Below are 26,679 nucleotides of genomic sequence, written 5' to 3'. Positions count from 1 at the left end.
TCCCAGGACCCTGGGATCATGACCTGAGCCAAAGGCAGACGCTTAACAACTGCGCCACCCAGGTGCCCCCCACCCTTTTTTTTAAAGAAGGACAAGCTGTTTTTAATTAAAGTATTGATTCTATTAATATTTAAGATATTTATTTATATATTTGGATTTAAGTCTACCATCTGATATGTATCTATTTTATGTATTTTATATGCATACTTTAATGTATTTTGTTTTACGTATTTTATATACACATAATATTTATTTTATATAATATATTATTTTATTTTAAATTTTTATGTTTGTCCCTCTGATTTTTCTTTGTACTTCTTTTCCAGCCTCCTTTTGGATTATTGAATTTTTTTTCTTTTTTTAAATTTTTTATTGTTATGTTAATCCCCATACATTACATCATTAGTTTTAGATGTAGTGTTCCATGATTCATTGTTTGTGCACAACACCCAGTGCTCCATGCAGAGGATTATTGAATATTTTTAAGAATTCTTGTTTATCTCATCCTTTGGCTTTTTAGCTATACATATTTGCATTTCTTTTTCTAAGGATTACAACACCCCCTTACCATTTCATTGTACTTAGAGTTACTATTTCACCATTCATATGAAATACAGAAACCTTATAACTGTATGGTCTCCATTTACATGCCATGTGTTTTATTTTATAGAGATTATATGTATTATATCTACCTTCATTATAAGCTCTACAATGAAACACTGTAATTTTTCCTTTAAGCCCACACGTGTGCCACACACACACACATATGTATTTTTTTTTTTTTTTTAAGTAAGCTCCATGCCTGACATGGAGCCCAATGCAGGCCTTGAACTCAACGACCCTGAGATCAAGACCTGGGCCAAGATTGAGAGTCAAACACTTAGTGACTGGCACCCAAGCACATATATATATTTTAAATAAATTAAGGGAAGTAGTTTTTTAATATTTCCACATATATTTAGCATTTCCAGTGGTCTTCATTCTTTCCTAAAGATCCCAAGTTTTCATCTGTCATCATTCTCTTCAGCCTTCTCTTTAGAACTTAATGTAATACAGATTTACTATTGATGATTATGGTTTATTCTTCCCTTTATCTTAAAAATGTGCTTATTTTACTTTCATTTTTTGAGGGATATTTTTGCTAAAAATAAAATTCTGGGCTGATTGTTTTTTTTTTTTTCTTTCACCACGTTAAGAACTTCGTTCTACTGTCTTCTGATCTCCACTGTATCTGATGAGAAGCCAGCAGTAATGGATATCATTGCTCTCCTTCTTACTTGTAATGTGTCAGTTTTTTTTCAAGATTTCCTTTTACTTTTCTTTCAAGATTTCTCTTTACTTTTAGTTTTCATCAGTTTCATCAGTAGTCATGGTTCTCCATATTTATCTTGGCATTCACTAAACTTCCAGGACCTGAAAATTTGTCTTTCACTAAATTTGGGGAAATTTTGGCCACCACAAAAAAGTTGTTTTCTATCTTATTATGTTCTCTACTTTTGGATTTAAATAAACACGTTAGACATTTTGATATTGTCACAGAGATCCTGGAGGATCTGTTTTTATTATTGACAGTCTTTTTTCCTCTTAGTCTGTTGGATTGGGTAATCTTGATTGATTTATTTTCAAGTATACAGATTCTTTCCTCTGTTGTTACTAATCTCATTAGTGTTTAGTAGATTTTAATCTCATTCAGCATAATTTAAATATCAGATATTGTATTTTTTAGTTATAGAATTTCATTTTTTTTTCATTTTCTAGTTTTTCTGCTGAGATTTCTTTGTATTTATTGCAAGTATAGTTATACTTTTTAAAAATCCTTGTGCTGATTCTAAGATTTGGCTTATCTCAGGGTTAATCTCCATTGATTATCTTTTCTTTTGAGATTGGATCACATTTTTCATGCCTTCTTATATTATCTAGTAATTTTGGATATTATCCTGGGCATGGCAAATGTCACATTTTTGAATACACTGAGTTCTGTTTTATTCCTCTAAAGAATACTGATTTTTTTGTTTGTTAGTTGTTTGTTCTAGCAGGAAAGTTAGTTGAATTAAAATTGTAAAAATCCTGTCTCTTCAGGGACATTTGATGTTTTCAGTTCTTTTATCCTTAGCTATCTGTGGAGTTTTCCCCTCCTATGCATAATGTAGGGTTCAGCCTGGGCTTTGAGTAGTGTTTACATATAGAATTTTTGGCTTTCTCTTCTCACTATTTTTTAGGATTCCCCTTTCCTTTTCTTTTTCCAGTGGTTGCTGAGCCTTTCTTCTGTTTTTTTAGGACAGAAATCCTGAAGTTTTTTGTTGGAGTTTTAGCTGCCCTGATTGGCACAGTTAGCCTTGCCTTCAGAAAAGAAGCTGATATAAAATGGGAAACTTTCTTATTGCTCTGTTCTTTTCCCAAGTGTTGGCTCCCTATAGAATCTGACTTCCTTTGGTCAGTATACAAAAGTGCGTTTAGGTAGTTGTTTTGTATAGTTATCTATAAGATAAGTCTGGTAGAGGCTTTCTTTCAGTACTGTAAGCAGGATTTGAAATCTTTACTTTTTAAAAAAACCACAGTATATCCCAGCTTATACTGTCATTTAATACAAAGAATAGCTGGATAAGGGTGGAGGAGAGTAATAGTTTTATTGTAATAGATGTAAGAAAAGAAGTTGAATAGATATGGAAGCCAAGATTATAGAGATAGGGAAGACACTATTTTTGAATACATTTAGATTTGTTATATTATTTGAGGAGACTTGAGTAATCAAGACTTGATTTGAACCTTTAAGACTTATACTTGCAGACATTTTTTGACTAAACCTTAATTTCCTCTAAAGTTGGCAACATATATTTCCCTCATGTCATTTTAATTGAGTATATTTATTCATAAAGAATCCTATACAGATGTTTACTTCACACAGTTATTTAGTTACCAAATCCATAACTAAAAACTAAATCCTTTTAGATAGTTTTTAAGAATATTTGCATTTCATAATACAAAATATACACTAAATGAATGTAATAAAATCTACTTAATATAGGTCCCGGTCAAGACCTCGTCCACGGTCCCATAGTCGAAGCAGTGAAAGGTCCAGTCACCGAAGAACCCGTAGTCGATCTCGGGATAGAGAACGACGTAAAGGCAGAGACAAGGAGAAAAGAGAAAAGGAGAAGGATAAATGCAAGGATAAGGAATTACACAACATCAAACGTGGGTAAGTTGAAACAAATCTTAAGTAGTGATGACTCAGTGATTCCATGGCAATATTCAAACTAAATTTTCATTCTCTGAGATTTTTCTTAGATGGACAAAAGAGGAAAATACATTAGATAAAGAAGAAAGGATAAATCAAAATGGTTATCTCAGACTTTTACTGTGCTTCCTTTATATTCCTGTTTTCATTAAAGACTTATATAACAAATTTTAGAAACAAAATAAATGGCATGATCAAAGCTTAGTATGTCAGTAAAAGAAAATTTACATAATTCTTTAGGAAAGTTCTACATTCAATTTCCTTACCATGAATATGCTTTTAAAATTTAAAGACTAGCTCATGATTAAAAATGTCTATTAATTTATTGTAAAGCTGTTAGGGGAAAAGGGTAAAAGTAAAACGAAGGTAGGGAACCATGTGATTTACTATTGGTTAGACTTCTTTCTATATAGAATGGGACTTGACCACTGTTAGGGGTGTGTTTGTGTGTGTGTTAGAGTGAGTGTATGTGTGTGTGAGACCCAGAATTTATTTTTTCTGGAATCGGTTTATTGAAACAATTAGTCTAACTTTGTCCAGTTGGAGGTTGAAATCCATTGATAACTGTTTGTTAAATTAGAAAATGTTAAAATGAAACAAAATCTTGGTTTGTAGTTTGAATTATAGCTTGTTTGTTTTATTCAAAACTGACATTGGGCTCTTTTATTATAAAAAGTAGAACATCTTGGAATTTATCCCCCTTTGTGAGTCTTTCAACACCCCATGTATATTCACTGTAATACTTCAGTACTAAAGCGTTTATCTGTAATGTATCAGTTTTCAGTGTTAAATCAAAGAGCTTGTCAGGATCTTAAATGTAGTTCCTTGAGATCTTGATTCTATGAAGAATTAAATTTATTAAAGGATATGGAACTCATCTCTCATCCTTTTCTTTTTCACAGTTGTCTGTGTGTTTATTTTTTATTTCCAGATTTACAGTGATACTATATAAACCTGTCAGATTCTTTGAAATGATAAATGTGTGGTGGACTTTGGAAGAGGATAGTATTATTATATGACTTTCTTTTTCCTGATGACCTCACAACTTTTAATGCACACAGAGCAGTTGTGGTCCTGCAAAATTTCGAGTTCTTTTTCTAGTTTTAAGGATTGTTGAATGTTATAGGAGCGGAGATGGGGTTGGATATCTGGCCATAAGGATAGGGAGGCTGAGTTAGCTAGAGTGGTAGAGTGGAATTAAGATCAGAGAGGATATGAGAGAAATCTATTGAGAGAGGGAGAAAGTCAGGAGGATGATAGATTTGAAGAGAGGATAGAGAATGGCTTTTTGAGACTGGAAAATATGGACTAAGAGGATGAATAATTATGTCAGTCAAGGAACTACCTTGCTCCTTATCCCTTTTTTGCTTTTCTTTTGGTTTATACTTTAGATGTTATGTGGCTATGAGAAGAGTGACTATGCTTTCTGGTAGTCATTAAATATTTGCTTTCCACTTCACCAGAATAATTACACAGTTGTATAAAATTAATATTACATAAAGCATTATTATGGAGATTTTAAAGGTAAGAAAAATGAGTGCATGGATAAAAAAGGGAGGTTGGGTGGTTTCAGGAAAGATTCTAATATGGTGACATCAATCTTGAAAGTTTGGGCCAGTTTTACAGATTGAACTCAGTGGCGGTTATGTTCGAGGGACTAAATCCTGGATGACAGATTTACAAGGTAATAATGTTGTATTCTTCATTATTTTTTAAATCTCAACAAAGGGGATGAACAAGATCAAAACAAGAGGTGTCAGTTGAAGGGCTCTAGGAACCAATGTCAAAAAGCTGTTGAGTAGCTTGATTCAGTAATTTCCATGGTTTTAGTGGACCATAGTATAAGGTCACGGTGTTGTATCAGGATATTCTCTCTTGTGGTTTGTGCCGAGGACATCCAGATTCTTATCTTTTGGTATGATCTAAAATCAGGAATTTTTTTGGGGGGGTCACGTACGCATTTAATGATAGTATTTATATATGTACAGATGTACCCTGCTTTGCTTCAGAAATAATTTGTCTTTTTTTTTAAGCTTATGTGTTTATTTCTTAGACCTGATTTCTTAAGCCATTCAGGGCTGAGAATATATCTTTTACTCTTTTGTATCCCTTAGAGTACCTAATATACATGTTAGTTGTTAATAAATATTGATTGGTTATTGATCAGATATACTCATTCATTCGTTCGCTTGTTCAGTCAACAATATTTAAATGCCTTCTATTTATGAAGTACTATGTTGGTAACAAGGTCATAATAGTAGGCAGTCCTACTTGGAGAGTTCATGCAGATGGCAAAATAAGCATAGATAGAAGGGAAGATGTGTAAGTAATTACAGTGAAATCAGATGAATGTTTACTAGTTTGCTTGGAAACAGTGTATGAGTTAGAATGCTTTTGGCCATAATTAACAAAACCTAAACAATAGTAGCTTAAACCAGGGACAGCAGACTTCTTAGTAAAGGGCTAGATAGCAAATAGTTTAGGCTTTTTAGGCCATGTGTCTCTGTTGCAACTACTGAACACCAAGGCAGCCACAGATAATGTTAAATGAATGATATGGCTGTATCGCAATAAAACTTTTATTTACAAAATGAGCAATTGGCAGATTTGGCCCACAGGTTGTAGTTTGTCAGCTTCTGGCTTAAACCTTGAGCACAATTTTTTTAGAGATTTATTTATTTATTTTATATAGAGAGAGAGTGGGGAGGAAGGCAGAGGGAGAGGGAGAGAGAAACTGCTCAGCACAGAGCCCGATGCGGGGCTTGATCTCACGACCCTGCGATCACAGCCTGAGCCAAAGGCAAGAGTTGGAGGCTTAACTGACTGCACCACCTAGGTGCCCCCATGAGCACATTTATTGCTAATAAAACAAAGAGTTTAGAGGTAAGCAAATTTGGGTACTTTTTAACTCTTCCAACAGGCCAGTCTTACTTAACCTGTTGGCTTTCATCCTCAGTCTTAACGCATTGTGGTTGCAAGATATCTCCATGAACATTAAGCTTTTTGGTCCAGACTAGTCAGCATGTCAGGGAAGGACTCTCAGAAGAAGTGGTTCTTGAAGGAAGAGATGAGAAAGAATGTTATGTGCAAAACGAACTTCATGTGGAAAGACTTAGAGGCAAGCAGGGGGGTATGGCATATTTGAGGAACTAAAGTCTAATGAGGCTTGGTTTAGAGTTGAAGAGGAATAATGGTGAGAAATGAGTATTTGGAGTACCTTATAAGTTAAGTTGGGAGTTAATTCTAAAGGCAGTGAGCAGCTGATGAAGTTGCAAGTAGGGTAATGATACGATCAGGTCTACATGAGGTATGAACAAAATGCTTTGTTTACCGTGGACACAATAATAATAAGTGTTTAACATTTTAAATATATTTTCTGAGTATCAGGAATTTTGCTAAGCAGTTGACATGCATTATCTTATTTACTTATCATAATAGTCTCATGAAATAGGAACTTTTATTATCCTTCATATAGATGAAAACTTGTAGTCATAGAGCTAGTAAATGGTAGAGTTAGGCTTCTAATTCATGTTTCCTGACAAGAGCATTTTGACTCTTAACAGTACATTATCCTCATTCCTGTAGTAATCCATAATCATTGATGATGAGATATAATGTTTGAGATCAAGTGATATGCTGTTGCTTAAACTTCCCTAGAAAATACGTAAAGAGAACTGAAAGAATTTCTGTGCCTTATTTTTCTTTGATCAGGCCAGAAATCTGTCATTAGTAAAAGATTGGTTCTTTCTTTTCTCCCTATATTCTTTCTCACGTATTTTCCTACAATAGCATTTCATATGTTTATTTAGAATTATATTTAATAAAAACCACAAAATTTCGAGTCCTTAAATTTATTTCTATGATCATTTTATGAGCTGTCTCTTGCCAAATGATTTCACCCCCCCTGCTGAAAAAAAGTGGGTGGAGAAAAAGGAAAAAAATTCACAAATCATATAATTAGGACTTATATATTAGTTCATTGTAGTTGAGCAACCCAAGAACAATATTTTAGCTTATGTTACGCTAAATAACCTGGCTGCTTCCCCACATAAGAGAAGATAACACTTCTGCTTCTTTATGTATAACAATGTTTATTTTTATCAATCCAGTTTGAAAATATCAATATTATATGAAAATTGATAGAATATAAAGCATACATTTATAAAGTACAAATTAAGAAGAGTAAGAACAATAATAGTAAAGGACTATTTTACAAATTGGGAAGAATAAAAGTGGGAGAGGAAGGAATGTGCAAGAATTTAATGAGCCTAATGATGAGGAAGAGTTTCTTTATTAAACTTTTGAGGAAGAAGATACCAAATTAGATAATTCTGAAAAATCTTATAAATACAGCAGATAATTAAATATAATTCTTGGAATTCCTGGAACATTTGAATGATTACATCTTATAGGGTTGTAAATTGATCTTTTCATTTTATTAAGCTACTGAATAAGGAAGGCCTAATAAAAGCTGGGAGGGTATCAGGAGTTTGTAGGGACTAAAAGGTGTCTTTCCTTATAACACTATATGAAGGATTAATTTAAGAAGGACATCAACTGGGGCACCTGGATGGCTCAGTTGGTTAAGCGTCTGCCTTCAGCTCAGGTCATGATCTCGGGATCCTGGGATCGAGCCCCATGTCTGGCTCCCTGCTCAGTAGGCAGTCTGCTTCTCCCTCTCCTGCTGCCTCTCCCCCTCCCCCTGCTCATGCTCTCTCACAAACAAATAAATAAATAAACTTTAAAAAAAAAAGAAAAGAAAAAGACACCAACTGAGCCTTGTTTTACATTTTTTTGAAGATGGTTTAATGATGTTAATTTTCAATGTTTTACATTTATACAATTTGCTTTTTCAGACTATTTTACCTTTAAACATTGATACAGATTTTTCTTGTTTTTATTAGCTTCCCCCCAAATTTTTAAAACTTAAAATATTTATCGTATCATTAGCTATTTGTATTTATTTTATAGAAATGTTTTGAAATATGAAAACAAATTTTATTAATAGTTATGTTGAAGTTGGACACAACATTATTTTGTTAAGCACACTTATACTGAGAGTCAAAAATCAGAAATATGAAACTTGTCATGACATCTCATAATTACAGCTTGGTTTGATGATTGTGAACATTAGACACCCCATCTGAGTCTTCTGTGTATTCATATTGTGTCGTCCTTAGCAACATTTGATCAAACTCCATCAAGTATAGTTGGCTATTATAAAACATCTTTTATAGACTTTTTTGAAAAATTGGTTGTGAGGGGCACCTTGGTGGCTCAGTCGGTTAAGTGGCTGCTTCTGGCTTAGGTCGTGATCCCGGGGTCCTGGAACTAAGCCCTGTATCGGGCTCCCTGCTCAGTGGGGAGTCTTCTTCTCCCTCTCCCCTCACCCTGCTCGTGCTCTTCTCTCTTTCTCTCAAATAAATAAATAAAATCTTTTTAAAAAAAGATTGGTTGTAAATAAAAATGTCAATACGACCACTGACATTGTACTGTTATTTATTTATTTATTTATTTATTTATTTATTTATTTATTTAACATATAATGTAGTATTTGTTTCAGGGGTATAGGTCTGTGATTCATCAGTCTTACACAGTTCACAGCTCACCATAGTACATACCGTCCCCAGTGTCCCTCACCCATCCCTCCAACCCCCGTCCCTTCCAGAAACCCTCAGTTTGTTTCCTGAGATTAAGTCTCTTATGGTTTGTCTCCCTCTCTGGTTTTGTCTTGTGTCATTTTTCCCTCCCTTCCCTTATGATCCTCTGTCTTATTTCTCAAATTCCTCATATCGGTGAGATCCTATGATACTTATCTTTCTTGATTGACTTACTTCGTTTAGCACAATACCCTCTAGTTCCATCCACGTTGTTGCAAATGGCAAGAATTCGTTTTTTGATGGCTGCATAATATTCCATTGTGTGTGTGTGTGTGTGTGTGTGTGTGTGTGTGTGTGTGTGTATACCACATCTTCTTTATCCATTCATCTGTTGGCTCTTTCTAGGCTCTTTCCATAGTTTGGCTATTGTGGACATTGCTGCTATAAACATTGGGGTGCAGGTACCCCTTAGGATCACTACATTTGTATCATTGGGGTAAATACCCAGTAGTGCAATTGCTGGGTCTTAGGGTAGCTCTGTTTTCAACTTTTTGAGGAACCTCCATACTGTTTTCCAGAATGGCTGCACCAGCTTGCATTCCCACCAACAGTGTAGGAGGGTTCCCCTTTCTCCACATCCTTGCCAACATCTGTCATTTCCTGACTTGTTAATTTTAGCCTGGTGTGAGGTGGTATCTCATTGAGGTTTTGATTTGGATTTCCCTGATGCCAGGTGATGTTGAACACTTTTTGATGTGTCTGTTGGCCATTTGGATGTCTTTGCAGGAATGCCTGTTCATGTCTTCTGCCCATTTCTTGATTGGATTATTTGTTCCTTGGGTGTTGAGTTTGATAAGTTCTTTATAGATTTTGGATACTAGCCCTTTATCTGATATGTCATTTGCAAATATCTTCTCCCATTCTGTCGGTTGTCTTTTGGTTTTGTTGACTGTTTCCTTTGTTGTGCAAAAGCTTTTTATCTTGAAGAAGTCCCAGTAGTTCACTTTTGCCCTTGCTTCCCTTGCCTTTGGCGATGTTTCTTGGAAGAAGTTGCTGCGGCTGAGGTCAAAGAGGTTGCTGCCTGTGTTCTCCTAAAGGATTTTGATGGATTCCTGTCTCACATTTAGGTCTTTCATCCATTTTGAGTCTGTTTTTGTGTTTGGTATAAGGAAATAGTCCAGTTTCATTCTTCTGCATGTGGCTGTCCAATTTTTCCAGCACTCATTTGTTGAAGAGACTGTCTTTTTTCCACTGGACATTCTTTCCAGGTTTGTCACAGTTTAGTTGACCATAGAGTTGAGGGTCCATTTTTGGGCTCTCTGTTCTGTTCCATTGATCTATGTGTCTGATTTTGTGCCAGTACCATACTGTCTTGATGATGACAGCTTTGTAATAGAGCTTGAAGTCCGGAATTGTGATGCCACCAGCTTTGTTTTTCTTTTTCGACATTCCTCTGGCTATTCGGGTTCTTTTCTGGTTCCATACAAATTTTAGGATTATTAGTTCCATTTCTTTGAGAAAAGTGGATGGTATTTTGATAGGGATTGCATTAAATGTGTGGATTGTTCTAGGTAGCATAGACATTTTCACAATATTTGTTCTTCCAATACATGAGCATGGAACGTTTTTCCATTTCTTTGTGTCTTCCTCAGTTTCTTTCATGAGTATTCTACATTTTTCTGAGTACAGATTCTTTGCCTCTTTGCCTAGATTTATTCCTAGGTATCTTATGGTTTTGGGCACAGTGGTAAATGGGATCGACCCCTTAATTTCTCTTTCTTCTGTCTTGTTGTTGGTGTATAGAAATGCAACTGATTTCTGTGCATTGATTTTATATCCTGCCACTTTACTGAATTCCTGTATGAGTTCTAGCAGTTTTGGGGTGGAGTCTTTTGGGTTTTCCACATAAAGTATCATATCATCTGCAAACAGTGAGAGTTTGACTTCTTCTTTGCCGATTCGGATGCCTTTTATTTCTTTTTGTTGTCTGATGGCTGAGGCTAGGACTTCTAGTACTACGTTGAATAGCAGTGGTGATAGTGGACATCCCGGCTGTGTTCCTGACCTTAGGGGAACAGCTCTCAGTTTTTTCCCATTGAGTATGATATTCACTGTGGGTTTTTCATAGATGGCTTTTATGATATTGAGGTATGTACTCTCTATCCCTACACTGTGAAGAGTTTTAATCAAGAAAGGATGCTATACCTTGTCAAATGGTTTTCCTGCGTCTGTTGAGAATATCATATGGTTCTTGTTCTTTCTTTTATTAATGTATTGTATCACATTGATTTGTGGATGTTGAACCAACCTTGCAGCCCAGGAATAAATCCCACTTGGTTGTGGTGAATAATCCTTTTAATGTACTGTTGGATCTTATTGGCTACTGTTTTGGTGAGAATTTTTGCATCCATGTTCATCGGGGATATTGGTCTGTAGTTCTCCTTTCTGGTGGGGTCTTTGTCTTGGTTTTGGGATCAAGGTAATGCTGCCCTCATAAAATGAGTTTGGATGTTTTCCTTCCATTTCTTTTTTTGGAACAGTTTCAGAAGAATAGGTATTAATTCTTCTTTAAATGTTTGGTAGAATTCCCCTGGGAAGCCATCTGGCCCTGGGCTCTTGTTTGTTGAGAGATTGTTGATTACTGCTTCAATTTTCTTACTGGTTATGGGTCTGTTCAGGTTTTCGATTTCTTCCTGGTTCAGTTTTGGTAGTTGATACATCTCTAAGAATGCATCCATTTCTTCCAGATTATCTGGAAAATTTGCTGGCATATAGTTGCTCATAATGTTTTCTTATAATTGTATTTCTTTGGCGTTGGTTGTGATCTCTCCTCTTTCATTCATGATTTTATTTATTTCGGTCGTTTCTCTTTTCTTTTTGATAAGTTTGGCCAGGGGTTTATCAATCTTATTAATTCTTTCAAAGAACCAGCTCCTAGTTTCATTGGTCTGTTCTACTGTTCTTTTGGTTTCTATTTCATTGATTTCTGCTCTGGTCTTTATTTTTTCCCTTCTCCTGCTGGTTTTAGACTTCACTTGCTGTTCTTTCTCCAGCTCCTTTAGGTGTAGGGTTAGGTTGTGTATTTGAGACCTTTCTTGTTTCTTGAGAAGGACTTGTATTGCTATATAGTTTCCTCTTAGGACTGCCTTTGCTGCATCCCAAAGATTTTGAACACTTGTGTTTTCATTTTCATTGGTTTCCATGAATTTTTTTAGTTCTTCTTTAATTTCTTGGTTGACCCATTCATTCTTTAGTAGGATGCTCTTTAGCCTCCATGTATTTGAGTTCTTTCCGACTTTGCTCTTGTGATTGAGTTCTAGTTTCAAAGCATTGTGGTCTGAAAATATGCAGGGAATGATCCCAGTCTTTTGGTACCGGTTGAGACCTGATTTCTGGCCCAGGATGTGATCTATTCTGGCGAATGTTCCATGGGCACTCGAGAAGAATGTGTATTCTGTTGGTTTGGGATGGCATGTTCTCAATATATCTGTGAAGCCCATCTGGTCCAGCGTGTCATTTAAAGTCTTTATTTCCTTGTTTGTCTTTTGCTTAGATGATCTGTCCATTTCAGTGAGGGGGATGTTAAAGTCCTCTACTATTATTGTATTGTTGTCGATGTGTTTCTTTGATTTTGTTATTAATTGGCTTATATAGTTGGCTGCTCCCATGTTAGGGGCATAGATATTTACAATTGTTAGATCTTCTTGTGGGATAGACCTTTTAAGTACAATGTAGTGTCCTTCCTCATCTCTTATTATAGTCTTCGGTTTAAAATAATAATTTGTCTGATGTAAGGATCGCCACCCCAGCTTTCTTTTGATGTCCATTAGCATGGTAAATGGTTTTCCACCCCCTCACTTTCAATCTGGAGGTGTCTTTGGGTCTAAAATGAGTCTCTTGCAGACAGCATATCGATGGGTCTTGTTTTTTTATCCAGTCTGATACCCTATGTCTTTTGATTGGGGCATTTAGCTCATTTACATTCAGGGTAGCTATTGAAAGATATAGTGCCATTGTATTGCCTGTAAGGTGACTGTTACTGTATATTGTCTCTGTTCCTTTCTTGTCCATGTTACTTTTTGACTCTTTCTTTGCTTAGAGGATCCCTTTCAATATTTCTGGTAGGCCCGGTTTCGTGTTTGCAAATTTTTTTAGTTTTTGTTTGTCCTGGAAGCGTTTTCTCTCTTCTTCTATTTTCAGTGGCAGCCTAGCTAGATATAGTATTCTTTGCTCCATATTTTTCTCATTTAGTGCTCTGAATATATCATGCCAGCCCTTTCTGGCCTGCCAGGTCTCTGTGGATAGGTCTCTTGCCAATCTAATGTTTCTAACATTGTAGGTTACAGACCTATTGTCCCCAGCTCCTTTCAGGATTTTCCCTTTTCCTCTGAGACTTGTGAGTTTTACTATTAGATGTGGAAGTGTTGACCTATTTTTATTGATCTTGAGAGGCGTTCTCTGTGCCTCCTGGATTTTGATGCCTGTTTCCTTCCCCAATTTAGGGAAGTTCTCTGTTATAATTTGCTCCAATATACCTTCTGCCCCTATCTCTCTTTCTTCTTCTTCTGGGATCCCAATTATTCTAATGGTGTTTTGCTTTATGGTATCACTTATCTCTTGAATTCTCCCCTTGTGATCCAGTAGTTTATCTCTCTTTTTCTCAGCTTCTTATTCTCCATCATTTGGTCTTCTATATCACTAATTCTCTCTTCTGCCTTATTTATCTTAGCAGTTAGAGCCTCCATTTTTTAAAATTTTATTTTATTATGTTATGTTAATCACCATATATTACATCATTAGTTTTTGATGTAGTGTTCCATGATTCATTGTTTGCGTATAACACCCAGTGCTCCATTCAATACATGCCCTCTTTAATACCCGTCACCAGGCTAACCCATCCCCCCACCCCCCTCCCCTCTAGAACCCTCAGTTTGTTTCTCAGAGTCCATAGTCTCTCAAGGTTCATCGCCCCCTCCGATTCCCCCCCAGAGCCTCCATTTTTTATTGCACCTCATTAATAGCTTTTTTGATTTCGACTTAGTTAGATTTTAGTTCTTTTATTTCTCCAGAAAGGGATTCTCTAGTATCTTCTGTGCTTTTTTAAAGCCCAGCTAGGATCTTTATAATCGTCATTCTGAACTCTAGTTCTGACATCTTACTAATGTCCATATTGATTAGGTCCCTGGCAGTTGGTACTGCCTCTTGTTCTTTTTTTTTTTTTTTTTTTTTGAGGTGAATTTTACCGTCTTGTCATTTTGTCCAGAGGAGAATAGATGAATGAGAGAACAAAATTCTAACAGGGTAACAACGACCTCAGAGAAATATACACTAAGCAAATCAGAAGAGACCCGACATCAGGGGGAAAAGAAAGGGAAATATAAAAAAATAAAAATTATGATCAGGCTGGTGAATAGAACAGAGCCAAACACTAGATTTTGGTTGTATTTTGGTCTGTTGGAAGAAATTGGCTCCCCAAATTTTAAAGAATTAAAAACTTACATATATACAGAAATAAGGGTAAATACAATGAAGGGATGGAATATGATTGTAAAGATGAAAATTTAAAAAATTTTTTAAAAGGAATTGATAAGTAGTTGGTTAAAAAAAGAATGAAAAAATTCAAAAAAAAAAGAAAGAATGTGATTAGGTAGGAGACTAGGACAACATCATACACTAGATTTAGGGTATATTTTGTTCTGTTAGAAGAAACCGTATCCCAAAATTCTAAAGAAAGAAGAACTTATATATATACAAAAAATAAGGTTAAATACAATGAAGGGATAAAATCTGAATGTAAAGATGAAATTTAAAAAAGATTTTAAAAGGATGTTGGTTGAAAAAAGGGAAGAAGAAAAAGAAAAAAATAAAGAAAATTTAAAAAATTCACTTTGAAAGACTAAAGAATCATGGGGAAAAAGCCATGAATTCTATGTGCTGTATTCCCCCTAGCGCTGGAGTTTTGTAGTTCTCATTGATGGGTAAACTTGGTCTTGGCTCTATGTTCTTGCTGATCTTCTGGGGGAGGGGCCTGTTGCAGTGATTCTCAAATATCTTTGCCCAGGCGGAATTCCCCGCCATTGCCAGGGGCTAGGCTATGTAATCTGTTTGGGTTTGCTCTTGGTAGCTTTTGTTCCCTGAAAGCTTTCTGTACAGCTTTGGAGGACGAGAGTGAATATGGCGGCCCTTCAATCTCTGGCCCCAGAGGAGCCAAGAACTCAGGGCCCCACTCCTCAGTGAGCCCTCAGAGAAAAGCAGTCAGTCATTCCTTTCTCCCCAGTCTCCGGCTGCACTCTGTGCGCACCCGGCCTGTGACAGAGCATTTCTGTCTCTGGCACAGGACCTGTTTGGTGTCTCCAAACCCAGCAGATTCCTGCGGTGCGCTACCCCGCCACTCATCCCGGGGCAGGAAGGGGAGTCTCCCTGGATCTGCCGCTAGTTGAGTCCCTGCTCTAAGAGCAGTGGCCCGACTGTGCCACAGATCACAGTTTATGGCAACCTGAGCTGAGAGCCCACTCCTTCACTCCGTCTTTGCAGCCGGCTTCCCCGCTCTGATAACTGGGAGCTCTGCCACCTAGGCTCCCCCGGTCTTTCTGTGACCCCAAGGGTCCTTAGACCACACTGTCCCAGCGAGGGTTCCACCCCCCCCCTTAGCCACTGGAGTGACATCCCTCGGGGAGCAGACTTCTAAAAGTTCTGATTTTGTGCTTCGCTGTTCTATCAGTTGCTGGTAGCCAGCTCCCTCCCCCATCTATCTTCCTGTATATCGCCTCAGATTCACTTCTCCACATGTCCTACCTTCCAGAAAGTGGTTGCTTTTCTGTTTATACAATTGTTGCTGTTCTTTTCTTCGATCTCCTGTTGAGTTTGTAGGTGTTCAAAATGGTTTGATACCTATCTAGCTGAATTCCTGGGACCAGACGAAATTTAGGTCTCCTGCTCCTCCGCCATCTTGCTTCTCCCCCCTTGTACTGTTTATTTTAAATCATAGTGCCATCCTTAAGAGTAGAATTTGGATGGATTTGATTTAAATCTATTTTCTATCAGGATTTAAATCACTAGCCAGGAAAATTTTGTTTAAATCAGTTATTGCCTAGTAAAATACTTTCTTAATTTGAGTAACTTTGGAATTCATCAGGAATCTAATTTAGTATTCCTGAACATATTCTCCTTTAGATGTGGTACTCTGAAAGGCTTTCAGTTATTAACCCCTTATTGACTTTTCAGTAGATGGATATTGTTTTCAGAAATGTGCCCATCAAGATTTCTAGAATATTTTGCTTGAAAACTTGAGTTTATACTTTTTTTCTTTTCTTTCTTTATATAACTTTTTAAACCTTTGTGCTTTTAGAGAGAGTTAAGTATTTCCCAGTGGACATAGGAATTCATATCTGAACAACTGAAGCAGTTCTTTTTGGTGGGTAATGGAAGGGGAATATGTTTAAATAGAATTTCTTATACTGAAGTGTGACTCCCACTACATCAATTGTCTTTAAATCTTTCTGAAAATATATTAGAAGCTACTGGGACAGCAGTGAATTTGGGCTTCATAGCCTGTATATTACCTGTTTATAAAATCTTTCATTAAAAAGTTTACTATGCAGTGTAATTAGAAGTTATATTATATCAAAACTATTTCAGGTATGTCTTTATAGACTAAAAGCACTGAAAGCTTATCAACAGAAGCAGCATATACTTTTTGTTCATAGGAATTACTGCCTTTGAACATGTAGTATTCTGAAATATAGGCACCCACACACACATTTAAAAGTGTGCTAAGGTATTTAGATTCTGGGAAAGGTAAATTAAGTTGCAGAAAAAATATAATTTTTGCTCATTTTAAATCATTTACAATTTTTTTCATTATAGGACAAGTTTTTCTCTTTGAGCCTTAATTTATTCTTCTGTAAAATGGGGATAACTATACTTAAAAAACTAGAAGTATTACAAGCAGTGTGTATAAGAAATATAGTACCATGTAGTAATCATATTTTAGAGATGTATGTTGGTTATGGCTTTGACCTGGCAATGTTCCAGAGTCTTCAGTTGTAGAGTTTCATGCACTAAGTTTCTGTTGAGATTTTTTCTACCTAGTGCTTGGCAGAAGATGTTGAAGTGATTTGGGAATGCTGGACTCTGAGTTTTGACAGCAGTTACATACTCTTAGATGCTGTCATATTTTTCCTTACCTCTTATTTCTTTATGCAGCAGGAAGTCATTTATGCTAATTTACCCCTATTTGCATATAGGTTATAGCATTCTGTGGTGCAGAGCGTGCTTAGAACTCCTTTTAAGTGTCTGTTTGGATCAAAGCAGGGCTGTGTGATAGCTGTTGTCTGACACCAAGCTGTGTGGTGTTGTTTTCATTAAACATTTATCACACTTCGAATGTGACAGCAGGCAACTTTGTGCCAGTATAACATGTTTTCATGCAAAATTTATTGAAAAAGACGAGGCTTTGTAAAGAGATCTTGTTGCCTTTCACCAGTGGCGAAGGGTAAATGTTTGGTTCGACTGAAGCATATACCTTTATCACATGTCATTGTAACATGCAAAGGAAGCTTCGTACTGTCAGTTTTGTTAAGGAGGTAAACAAATACATTTTTATATAAATGTGTGCACTGGATTTTTCTTCCTTTTTAAATTAAATTTTTTACAATTTCCTTGTGAATTGAATGAATACCGTAACAGTGGCCCTTTATGTTGTTGGGTATTTTTTATTGCAATAAAATTTACCACCCAATTTCTATTGTGTAGGTTTGCACTAGGTATTAGTTTTTTTTTTTTTTAAAGATTTTATTTATTTATTTATTTGACAGAGAGAGACACAGCGAGAGAGGGAACACAAGCAGGGGGAGTGGGAGAGGGAGAAGCAAGCTTCCCGCTGAGCAGGAGCCCGATGTGGGGCTCGATCCCAGGACCCTGGGATCATAACCTGAGCCGAAGGCAGACGCTTAACGACTGAGCCACCCAGGCGCCCCTGCACTAGGTATTAGTTTTGTTCAACAGAAACAATCTGTAATTTTTTTCAAAAAGACAAGGTCAAGAAAGGGAGTCTAACTAACAAAAAGAATAATCAGCAAAAGCAGGAGGCGAGGGTTTTAGAAGTTCTCCCCCAGGTCGCCACCTTTCTCTTATTCATTATATCAGTACATTTTAATTATCCCAGAGTTTGCCAAATGGGATTTGACTTGAATTATGCCTGATAAAACATTAAATGGCATGAATTGTAGGTTCATTCTTTCTTTTTGTGGTTGCCTGGCTGTGAAAAGCCTTAGAATGAGAGAAGGTATTTTTATTTTCCTTTTTCATTCCATAGGAGGCTCAGGAATTACAGTTACGTGAAGTCAGTGAGAGAGTGAGGTAGCCTCATGCTGGAGTTATTAGTATGTTTCATCACATTGACTATAAAAAATTTGGTGAGACCCTCATAAGAGGTACTACAAAAAATTGTGTTAGCATTAATATTCAAGAATAAAAGGAGGGAATAGTGAGTTGTGTGTAATGGAAGGAACTTTATCTTTGGAACCATAACAGAATCCACACAAACTTTCAAATTCTGATTCACTGTGCTTTGGAGCCATTAAAGGATAATTTTTTAAAAAGGTAAAATCATGAGTCATAAAAATACTCATGAACATATGCCAAAGGTATTATTTAACTCATTAATTAATGAGGGAACCATGAAGATGTTACTACAGTAGCTCCAAGGAGAATCCAAAGAGCAGACACATATTTATAGGATACAAAATTGTTTAATACAGTCAAACTGGCTTCTTGCAGGATGGAAATCAGTGACAACTCCACTGGACAAAATCCATATGCATATCTATGGAAAATAATCATTTGCATTGCTATAAATTATCTATAATTTTGAAATTTAAAAATAGGCAAAGAAAGGCAGAAAGGTGGAGATAACTTGGAAAGGCACCCTAGATAAGATACCTAGTAATTTTTGGCCATCTCAAGTCATTTAAATTTTTTTCTTGACAGGGCAAGTTATTTTCTTTGAGCCTTAAATGTGTTATTCTGTAAAATGGAGATAATGATAATTGAAAAGCTGTAAATATTAGAAGCAGTATGTGTAAGAAGGCTAGTACTATAGAGTAGGATCTCAATAAATGGTATTTTTTATTAACAACACCAATTTAGGGCGCCTGGGTGGCTCAGTTGGTTAAGCGACTGCCTTCGGCTCAGGTCATGATCCTGGAGTCCCGGGATCGAGTCCCGCATCAGGCTCCCTGCTCAGCGGGGGGTCTGCTTCTCCCTCTGCCCTCTTCCCTCTCGTGCTCTCTGTCTCTCATTCTCTCTCTCTCAAATAAATAAATAAAATCTTTAAAAAAAAAAAAAAAAAAAAAAAATAACAACACCAATTTAATTATTGATACTTGTGTTTACCAGTTTCTCAACTATCATTCTTTTTTCTAACTTTTGAGTCTTTTGAAAGGCTGTTCTCTCAGCCTGAAATACTCTTTTTTTCTCCACATCTCCTGCTAGCTAGTTCCATTCATCTTTTGAGGCTCACTTCAGATATCACTTCCTTCATGAGATATTCTCTGCCCCTCATGAGTGTGCTAAATAGCCCTGCAGTTAGCACTCATAGTATTTATACTTAATCTGAATAGAGAGCTTTATAATTTTGTAAGGTATATACCTTGTCTGTCTTATTCAACACCGTATTTACCTGGACCATAGTAAGTACTGATGTATTTGTAGAGATGGTTTTAGAAGTTGTTTCTAGGTAATAAAATCTAGCTTTTAAAGCATTTGAAAATGACAAAATTGAATTTTTGACATTAGAAAAATAAGCAACTACCTCATGCCTATTTTAAGTGTGCATGGGTACCCACACATATATATATCACCTCCATCAAAGTCTCCAAACTACATTTTTTTTAACAAGTCTACATAACTTTCATTATCTTTTTCTGTACTTTAAATGTTACCAGTTATGTTTTAGTTAATATCATTTAGCATCAGTTGCTTAAAAAATTGAATGTCACTTGTAGAATTTATATTTTAAATACTGATTAAAATTCCAGTCCTCATTGATGACTCTTCATGCCTGATCTAATTATTTCAGGATCCTAATTGGTATCACCTACTCTGTTGATTTGGTACATGGTTATAGGGCAAACGACTAGACTTAAGTATACAATTCCATAGAGATCCTTTACTGAAGGCCTTGGTGTTTGCCTTCAGTTAGGTTATGTATGGCTTTGTAAGCTAAAAAATCTGCGCTATTGTTAAAGAAATGTAGAGGGAATAAACTTGGAGTGTCAGCCAAGTCTTTTCTTCCTAAATAAACAAGCAGTTCCCCTAAAAGCTAAGCTGTTGCTTTTAAGTACTCACTATAGTTCTAATTTATACCTCATTGTAAAGCACCTTGAGTATCCCAGATATGAATGATACTAATCCAAATAGAAACAGTCTGTTCAATATATTTTTTAAAAAATCTACTTTATTCAATTCTCATAGGCTTTCTTCCCAGTCTAGTGAGCATTGGAGTAGCATCTCCAAAATAGAACAGATTGGTATAAACCATAATATATGCTTGACATATTAGGTAAATCTTGGTCAGCACAAGTAGAAAAGCAGAAATTTAACCTCCTTTGATTAAACAGCGAAGATTGGGAAGTAGATACCTGTATGATAATCTATTTTTATATCCTAATGTGATATTATAGGACAGTTTTTAAAAGGCTAGCTTAACTGTTCTTAATATCCTGGTAAATGTAGTGTGTATAGCCAGATGATAGGAATGGCATATGTCTTTTTGGATGATGTAGTTATGGAGTGCCCTTTTCCACTAAAGCAGAGTAAGTTGTAATAATACATTCCATTCATCTAAGTATTGTTAACATAGCTTAGATTTCAAGACATTGAAAGTGTATTCTAAAATAAAACTCCAGATGGTGTCATTGGTGTTAACGCTTTTCATTTAGTGCTAAGGATATTGTCCCTGGTTTTTGAGATTGCATATATAACTGCAGGAAGATTGGAAACAATCCCAGTCAGAAATTGAAAATTGTGGGTATAAACACAAAGCACTTTGTAAATGCTATTACATATGTGATGATCACTAACACAGCAAGTGCAGTTAGGGAAATAGAACAATGAGTGCTGCTGTTTTAATTCTTTATGAACTCTTAGAGGAGGTTTTGAAATGGTAGCCTTTGGCCTCTGGATATGCCAGCCTGTGACAGGCCACCGGGAAGTAGATCACTTTGGTTGTAATGTTGCAGTGTTAGCTTCTTTTTCTTGAGAAAGATAAAAGATGGCATTCCACATTAGAAAAATAAACTGGTAGATATCAAATTTTGAAAAGTAATGTGAATTTGGAAAAAGCCAGAGTTAAAACTTATATTGTGACTACTTAGAAATTAAATCCACTCAACCACAAGAATGAAAGATAAAAGTAGACGGAAAATGTTTTCATCTTTCAAAGCTATCTAGATAAATAAGAGTAGTGCTTTTGTGTAAACAGACATACACAATCACTCAAATTGATAAGTAACTCTTTGATTATTTACTCTTTAAATGAAGATCTTTAAATGTCATCCGTCCATCAGTAGTGTTAGGTCCAGTAAATTTGCGACTGTAAAGTTAATCTGAAAAATTGTCATGGCATAACCTAAGCCCAAGAAATTACACTGATATTATATCACAATATGTGTGCTTATGAGTTAAAAAGCAGTATCTGCTTAAAATATTTACCGTTGATACTTTTTTAGAAATACTCAAATGTCTTTTTTCTGTATTAGGTTTTTCTTTAAGTAGATTTTTGAGATATAATTTATATGCAGTAAAATTCACTTCTTACGTATGTAGTTCTATGAGTTTTGACAGTCATATGACAGTTATATGGGCATCTAACTCTCATCACAATCAAGATACAGAGTATTTCCATCACCCTAAAGAGTTCCCTTATGTTCTGTGTGTACCTTCCTCCACTCCCACCCCTTGTCAAATTGAAAAGTTTCACCTTTTCTCAATATCATATAAATGGAATCACACAGTATGTAGCCTTTTGTGTCTGGCTTCTTTTACTTACCATAATGCTTTTGGGATATATTTAGGCTGTTCATGTATCAAGTTATTCCTTTATAATGCTAAGTAGTATTCCATTTTATGAATTTACCACAAATTATTATCCATTTACCAGTTGAAGAGTTAAGAGATTATATTCTTTTATTTTTATACTGTCAAAGAGTTTGTGTAATTTTAGTGTTATTTTGTCCATAATTATTCTTATTATTGTTTTCCATTAATTCTTACTGTTCTTTTAATTCTTAATTTTTTTAGGTTTTTATTTCTTTAGGTTTTATGTGCTATTTGTTTTCTGCCATTATTTTGAATTTTTCTCCTTTTCTAATACATTCATCTAAGGTTATGAATTTTCCTCCAATCATAGCTTTAGAGTACATCCCATATTTTATTATCATTCACTTCAAAATTTCTAATTTCCATTGCAACATCTCCTTTGACTTAAGAGCTATTTAAAAGAGCATTTTCTGAATTTCCAAACGGATTTTCTAATTATCTTTGTTATGTTTAATTTTATTTTTAAAGTAGGATATAGTAAAAATTGACCTTTTTTTGGTGGACAGTGTGTGAATTTTAGCATGTGTGTAGGTTCATGTAACTACCACCACAGTCAAGATAAAGAACAGTTCCGGGGCGCCTGGGTGGCTCAGTTGGTTGAGCGACTGCCTTCGGCTCAGGTCATGGTCCGAGGGTCCTGGGATCGAGCCCCGCATCAGGCTCCCTGCTCGGCTGGAGGCCTGCTTCTCCCTCTCCCACTCTGCCTGCTTGTGTTCCCTCTCTCGCTGTCTCTCTCTCTCTGTCAAATAAATAAATTAAAAAAATCTTAAAAAAAAAAAAAGATAAAGAACAGTTCCATCACCCTTCAAAAATCCCTTGTGTTATCCCTTTGAATTTATACTATTGGCCCATTGCTAGCACCTGGCAACCACTGTTTAAAGGTTTATTTTTTTTTGCAAATGTTATATGAATGAATCATATAGCATGTACCTTTGAGAATGGCTCCCTTCCATTAGCATAATGCATTTGAGATTTGTTCAAGTTGTAGTAAGCTCAACAGTTCCCTCTTTTTTTTATTAACACATAATTGTATTATTTGTTTCAAGGGTACAGGTCTGTTATTCGTCAGTCTTACACAATTCACAGCACTCACCATAGCACATACCCTCCCCAGTGTCCATCACCCAGCCACCCCAACCCTCCTACCACCGTCCACTCCATTTGTTTTTATTGCAGAGTAGTATTCCATTGTATCAGTATTTATTCTTTCCACTTGTTGAAGGAAATTTGGTGATTCTGAATCGAGCTTCTATAAACATTTGTGTACAGGATTTTCTGTGAACATAAGTTTTCATTTCTCTCAGTAAACAGCTGGGTGAAGGACTTAATAAAATATAACAAGTGTACATTAATCTTTATATGAAACTGCTAAACTGTATTCTAGGGTTTTGTGCATTCTTACCAGCAATGTGTAAGAGTTTCACTTGCTCCACATTCTTATCAGCACTGGGCATTTTAAATATTACTTACTTTAGCCTTTCATATAGGTGTATAGTGGTGTCTCATCAAATTATTTTTAAGATTTTATTTATTTATTATAGAGAGTGAGAGCATGAACGGAGGGAGGGGAGGGACAGAAGGAGAGGGAGAAGCAGACTCCCCGCTGAGTGGGGAGCCCAATGCGGGGCTGATCCCAGGACTCTGAGTTCATCACCTGAGCCAAAGGCAGATGCTTTACTGACTGAGCCACCCAGGCATCCCTCATCATGGTTTTAATTTGAATTTCCCTAATGCTAAGAATTAATTAATAATTAATGTTGAACATATTTTCATGTACTTTACTTGCAATCCATGTATCTGTTCAACTCTTTTGCCCACTTTTAAATTACATTGTATTTTCTTACTGGTGAGTTTTGGAAGATTTTTATGTATTCTGCATAGAAGTCCTTTGTTGACTGATTTGAAAGTGTGATACTAAGCATCTTTTCATGTTTATTGGTCATTTATATTTCTTATATATTGTTATATTTCTTTTATATTTCTTCCTTTTATATTTCTTCAAATTGTTTATTTGCTTTTTAAAAATTCTTAAATTATAAGAGGTTCTTATATTTTTTGAGAACTTGTACTCAAACTTGTGTATTTTGAGAACTTGCACTTGCCTGATATGTGCTGTGAATATTTTTTCCTACCTTGTGGCTTGTGTTTTCATTTTCTTAGTGTCATTTGCAGGCAAAATGTTTTCATTTTGATGAAGACCAATTTATTATGGTTTTAATGCACCATGCATTTTATGGGATGTCTAAAAATTCTTTGGCTAACCTCAGGTCACGAAGATTTTCTCTAAAATGTTTTGTAGTTTTACATTTTACAGGTAGATCTGTAATCTGTTTTGAGGTTTTTTGGTTTTTTTTTGTATAATGTGTGAGGTATAAATTGAGTGGTGCTTTGGGGGAGGGTGCATATGGATGTTCAAATGTTGAGTTGTTCCAACAGAATTTGTTGAAAAGACTAATTTATTGAATTACCTTTGCACTTTGGTCAAAAATCAATTGGTCATATTTGTTCAGGTCTATTTCTGGGTTCTCCATTTTGTTTCAGTCATCTATTTGTTTATTCCTTTGCCAATATCACACTGTATTATTTACTATAGCTTTATAGTCTTAAACCAGTTGTTTTGGTACTCCAACCTTACTCTTTTTTAAAAATTTCTTTTTCGGCTGTTCTAGGTCCTTTGCCTTTCAATATAAATTTTAATGTAAGTTTGTCTGTACAAAATATCATATTTGGCTATATGTACAAAAATTATCTTGGTTGGAATTATGTTAAATTTACATATCAACAGGGGAGAATTGACATGAAAGTGGTTTTAATTATTTTATTAGCCTTTCTTTTAGCATATAGGTTTTGTATATATTTTGTTAGATTTATGCCTAACTATTTCATTGGGGGGAGCTATTTTATTTAATTAATTAATTGATTTTTATTTAAAATCAATTAATTAACATATAATGTATTATTTGTTTCAGGGGTACAGGTCTGTGATTCATCAGTCTTATATAATACCCAGTGCCCATTACAACACATAGTGGGAGCTATTTTAAATAATATTTTTAAAATTTCAGTTTCTAATTGTTAGTTGCTAATATATAGAAATGTAACAGGGGCGCCTGGGTGGCTCAGTTGTTAAGAATCTGCCTTCGGCTCAGGTCATGATCCCAGGGTCCTGGGACTGAGCCACACATCGGGCTCCCTGCTCCACGGGAAGCCTGCTTCTCCCTCTCCCACTCCCCCTGCTTGTGTTCCCTCTCTCGCTGTCTCTATCAAATAAATAAATAAAATCTTAAAAAAAAAAATGTAATATAAATAATTGAAGTATAATTTGTGTGTGTGTGTCTGTGTGCACTTGTGCGTGCATGCATTGACTTTGTAGTCTATGGCATTGCTAAATATACTTATTAGTTGCAGGAGTTATTGTCGTAGATTCCTCAGGACTTTTACATACAGTTTTATCATCTGTAGATGGGGACATTTTTATTTCTTCCTTTTCAAATTGTATATTTTTAATTTATTTTTCTTGCCCTTTTCACTGAGTATGACTTCCAGTTCTGCTTTCAATAGGAATGTTGGGCAAGGACATTTTAGGGGGGAAATATTCAATTTTTTATCATGAAGATTTTAGCTGCAGATTTTTTCTGGATATCCTCTATTATGCTGAAAAAGTTTTCTTCTATTCTTACTTTACTAATTTTGTTTCTTGTATTGGATGCTGAATTTTGTCAAATGCCTTTCCAGCATTGACACAACCATGTGTTATTTTTTCTTCTTTAGACTGCTAATATGGTAGATTACACTGATTTACTTTTGAACATTGAGCCAGCTTTGCATTCCTGAGATAAATCTCATTTGGTTGTGGTGTATACTTTTTATATATGGCTGGATTCAATTTGCTGATACTCTGTTGAGGACTTTTATGTCTGTTCATAAGGGATATTGCTCTCTAGAAGTTTTGTTATCAGGTTAATGCTTGTCTCATACAATACAATGAAAATTATTCCAGGGCACCTGGCTGGCTCAGTTGGTAGAGCACGTGACTCTTGATCTCAGGATCATGAGTTGGAATCCCACGTTGGGCATAGAGGTTACTTTAAAAAATAAATGAAAAATATTCCCTCTTATTCTGGAAGAGATTGTGCAGAATTGATACTTCTTTTTAAAATATTAGGTAGAATTCTCTGGTCAAACCATCTGGGTCTGGAGCCCTCTTTTTTGGAAAGTTTCTAATTATGAATTTCATTCCTTTAATAGTTAGTCTTTTTTAAATAGTTATTCCAATGATCTATTTCATGTTGGGTGAATTTTGGTCGTTTTTGGCTATCAGGGAATTGGTTTATTGCATCTGGATTGGTGAGTTTATATGCATAGTGTTGTTTTGAGGATTTTTTAAATATCCTTTTAATGTTTGTAGATCTGAAATGATAACCCTTTTTTCATATTTTGATTTTCCTTGTAAATATTGCTAAGAGTTTTCTTTTGCATTTACTGAGTATTTTCTGTTGGTTTTCTTTGTTCAATTTCATTGATTTCTGTTCTTTATTATTTCTTACTTTGAATTTACTTTGGACTTATTTATATAGTTTCTTCAGGTGAGCTTTGATTTGAGACCTTCCTTTACAATATAAAAATGCTTATATTTTAAGTAGTAGAGAGAGACACAGCAAGAGAGGGAACACAAGCAGGGGGAGCAGGAGAGGGAGAAGCAGGCTTCCTGCGGAGCAGGGAGCCCGATTCGGGACTCGA

At 35.5% G+C, this 26,679-nt stretch overlaps 1 protein-coding gene across 1 annotated transcript in view; it reads left to right on the top strand.

The window, feature by feature from the left end:
* Positions 1-26,679, top strand: part of RSRC1 (arginine and serine rich coiled-coil 1) — a 406,629-nt gene that overhangs the window by 98,037 nt on the left and 281,913 nt on the right. The window contains exon 4 of the mRNA XM_078069970.1: positions 3,026-3,199. Within this exon, the coding sequence (XP_077926096.1) occupies positions 3,026-3,199 (174 nt within the window). The remainder of the gene's footprint in view (positions 1-3,025; positions 3,200-26,679) is intronic.

This window comes from Halichoerus grypus, chromosome 1 (genome assembly GCF_964656455.1).
Source record: "Halichoerus grypus chromosome 1, mHalGry1.hap1.1, whole genome shotgun sequence".
Lineage (NCBI taxonomy): Eukaryota > Metazoa > Chordata > Mammalia > Carnivora > Phocidae > Halichoerus > Halichoerus grypus.
Note: the sequence above shows the minus strand (reverse complement) of the source record. Positions and strands in the feature narration are given on the sequence as shown.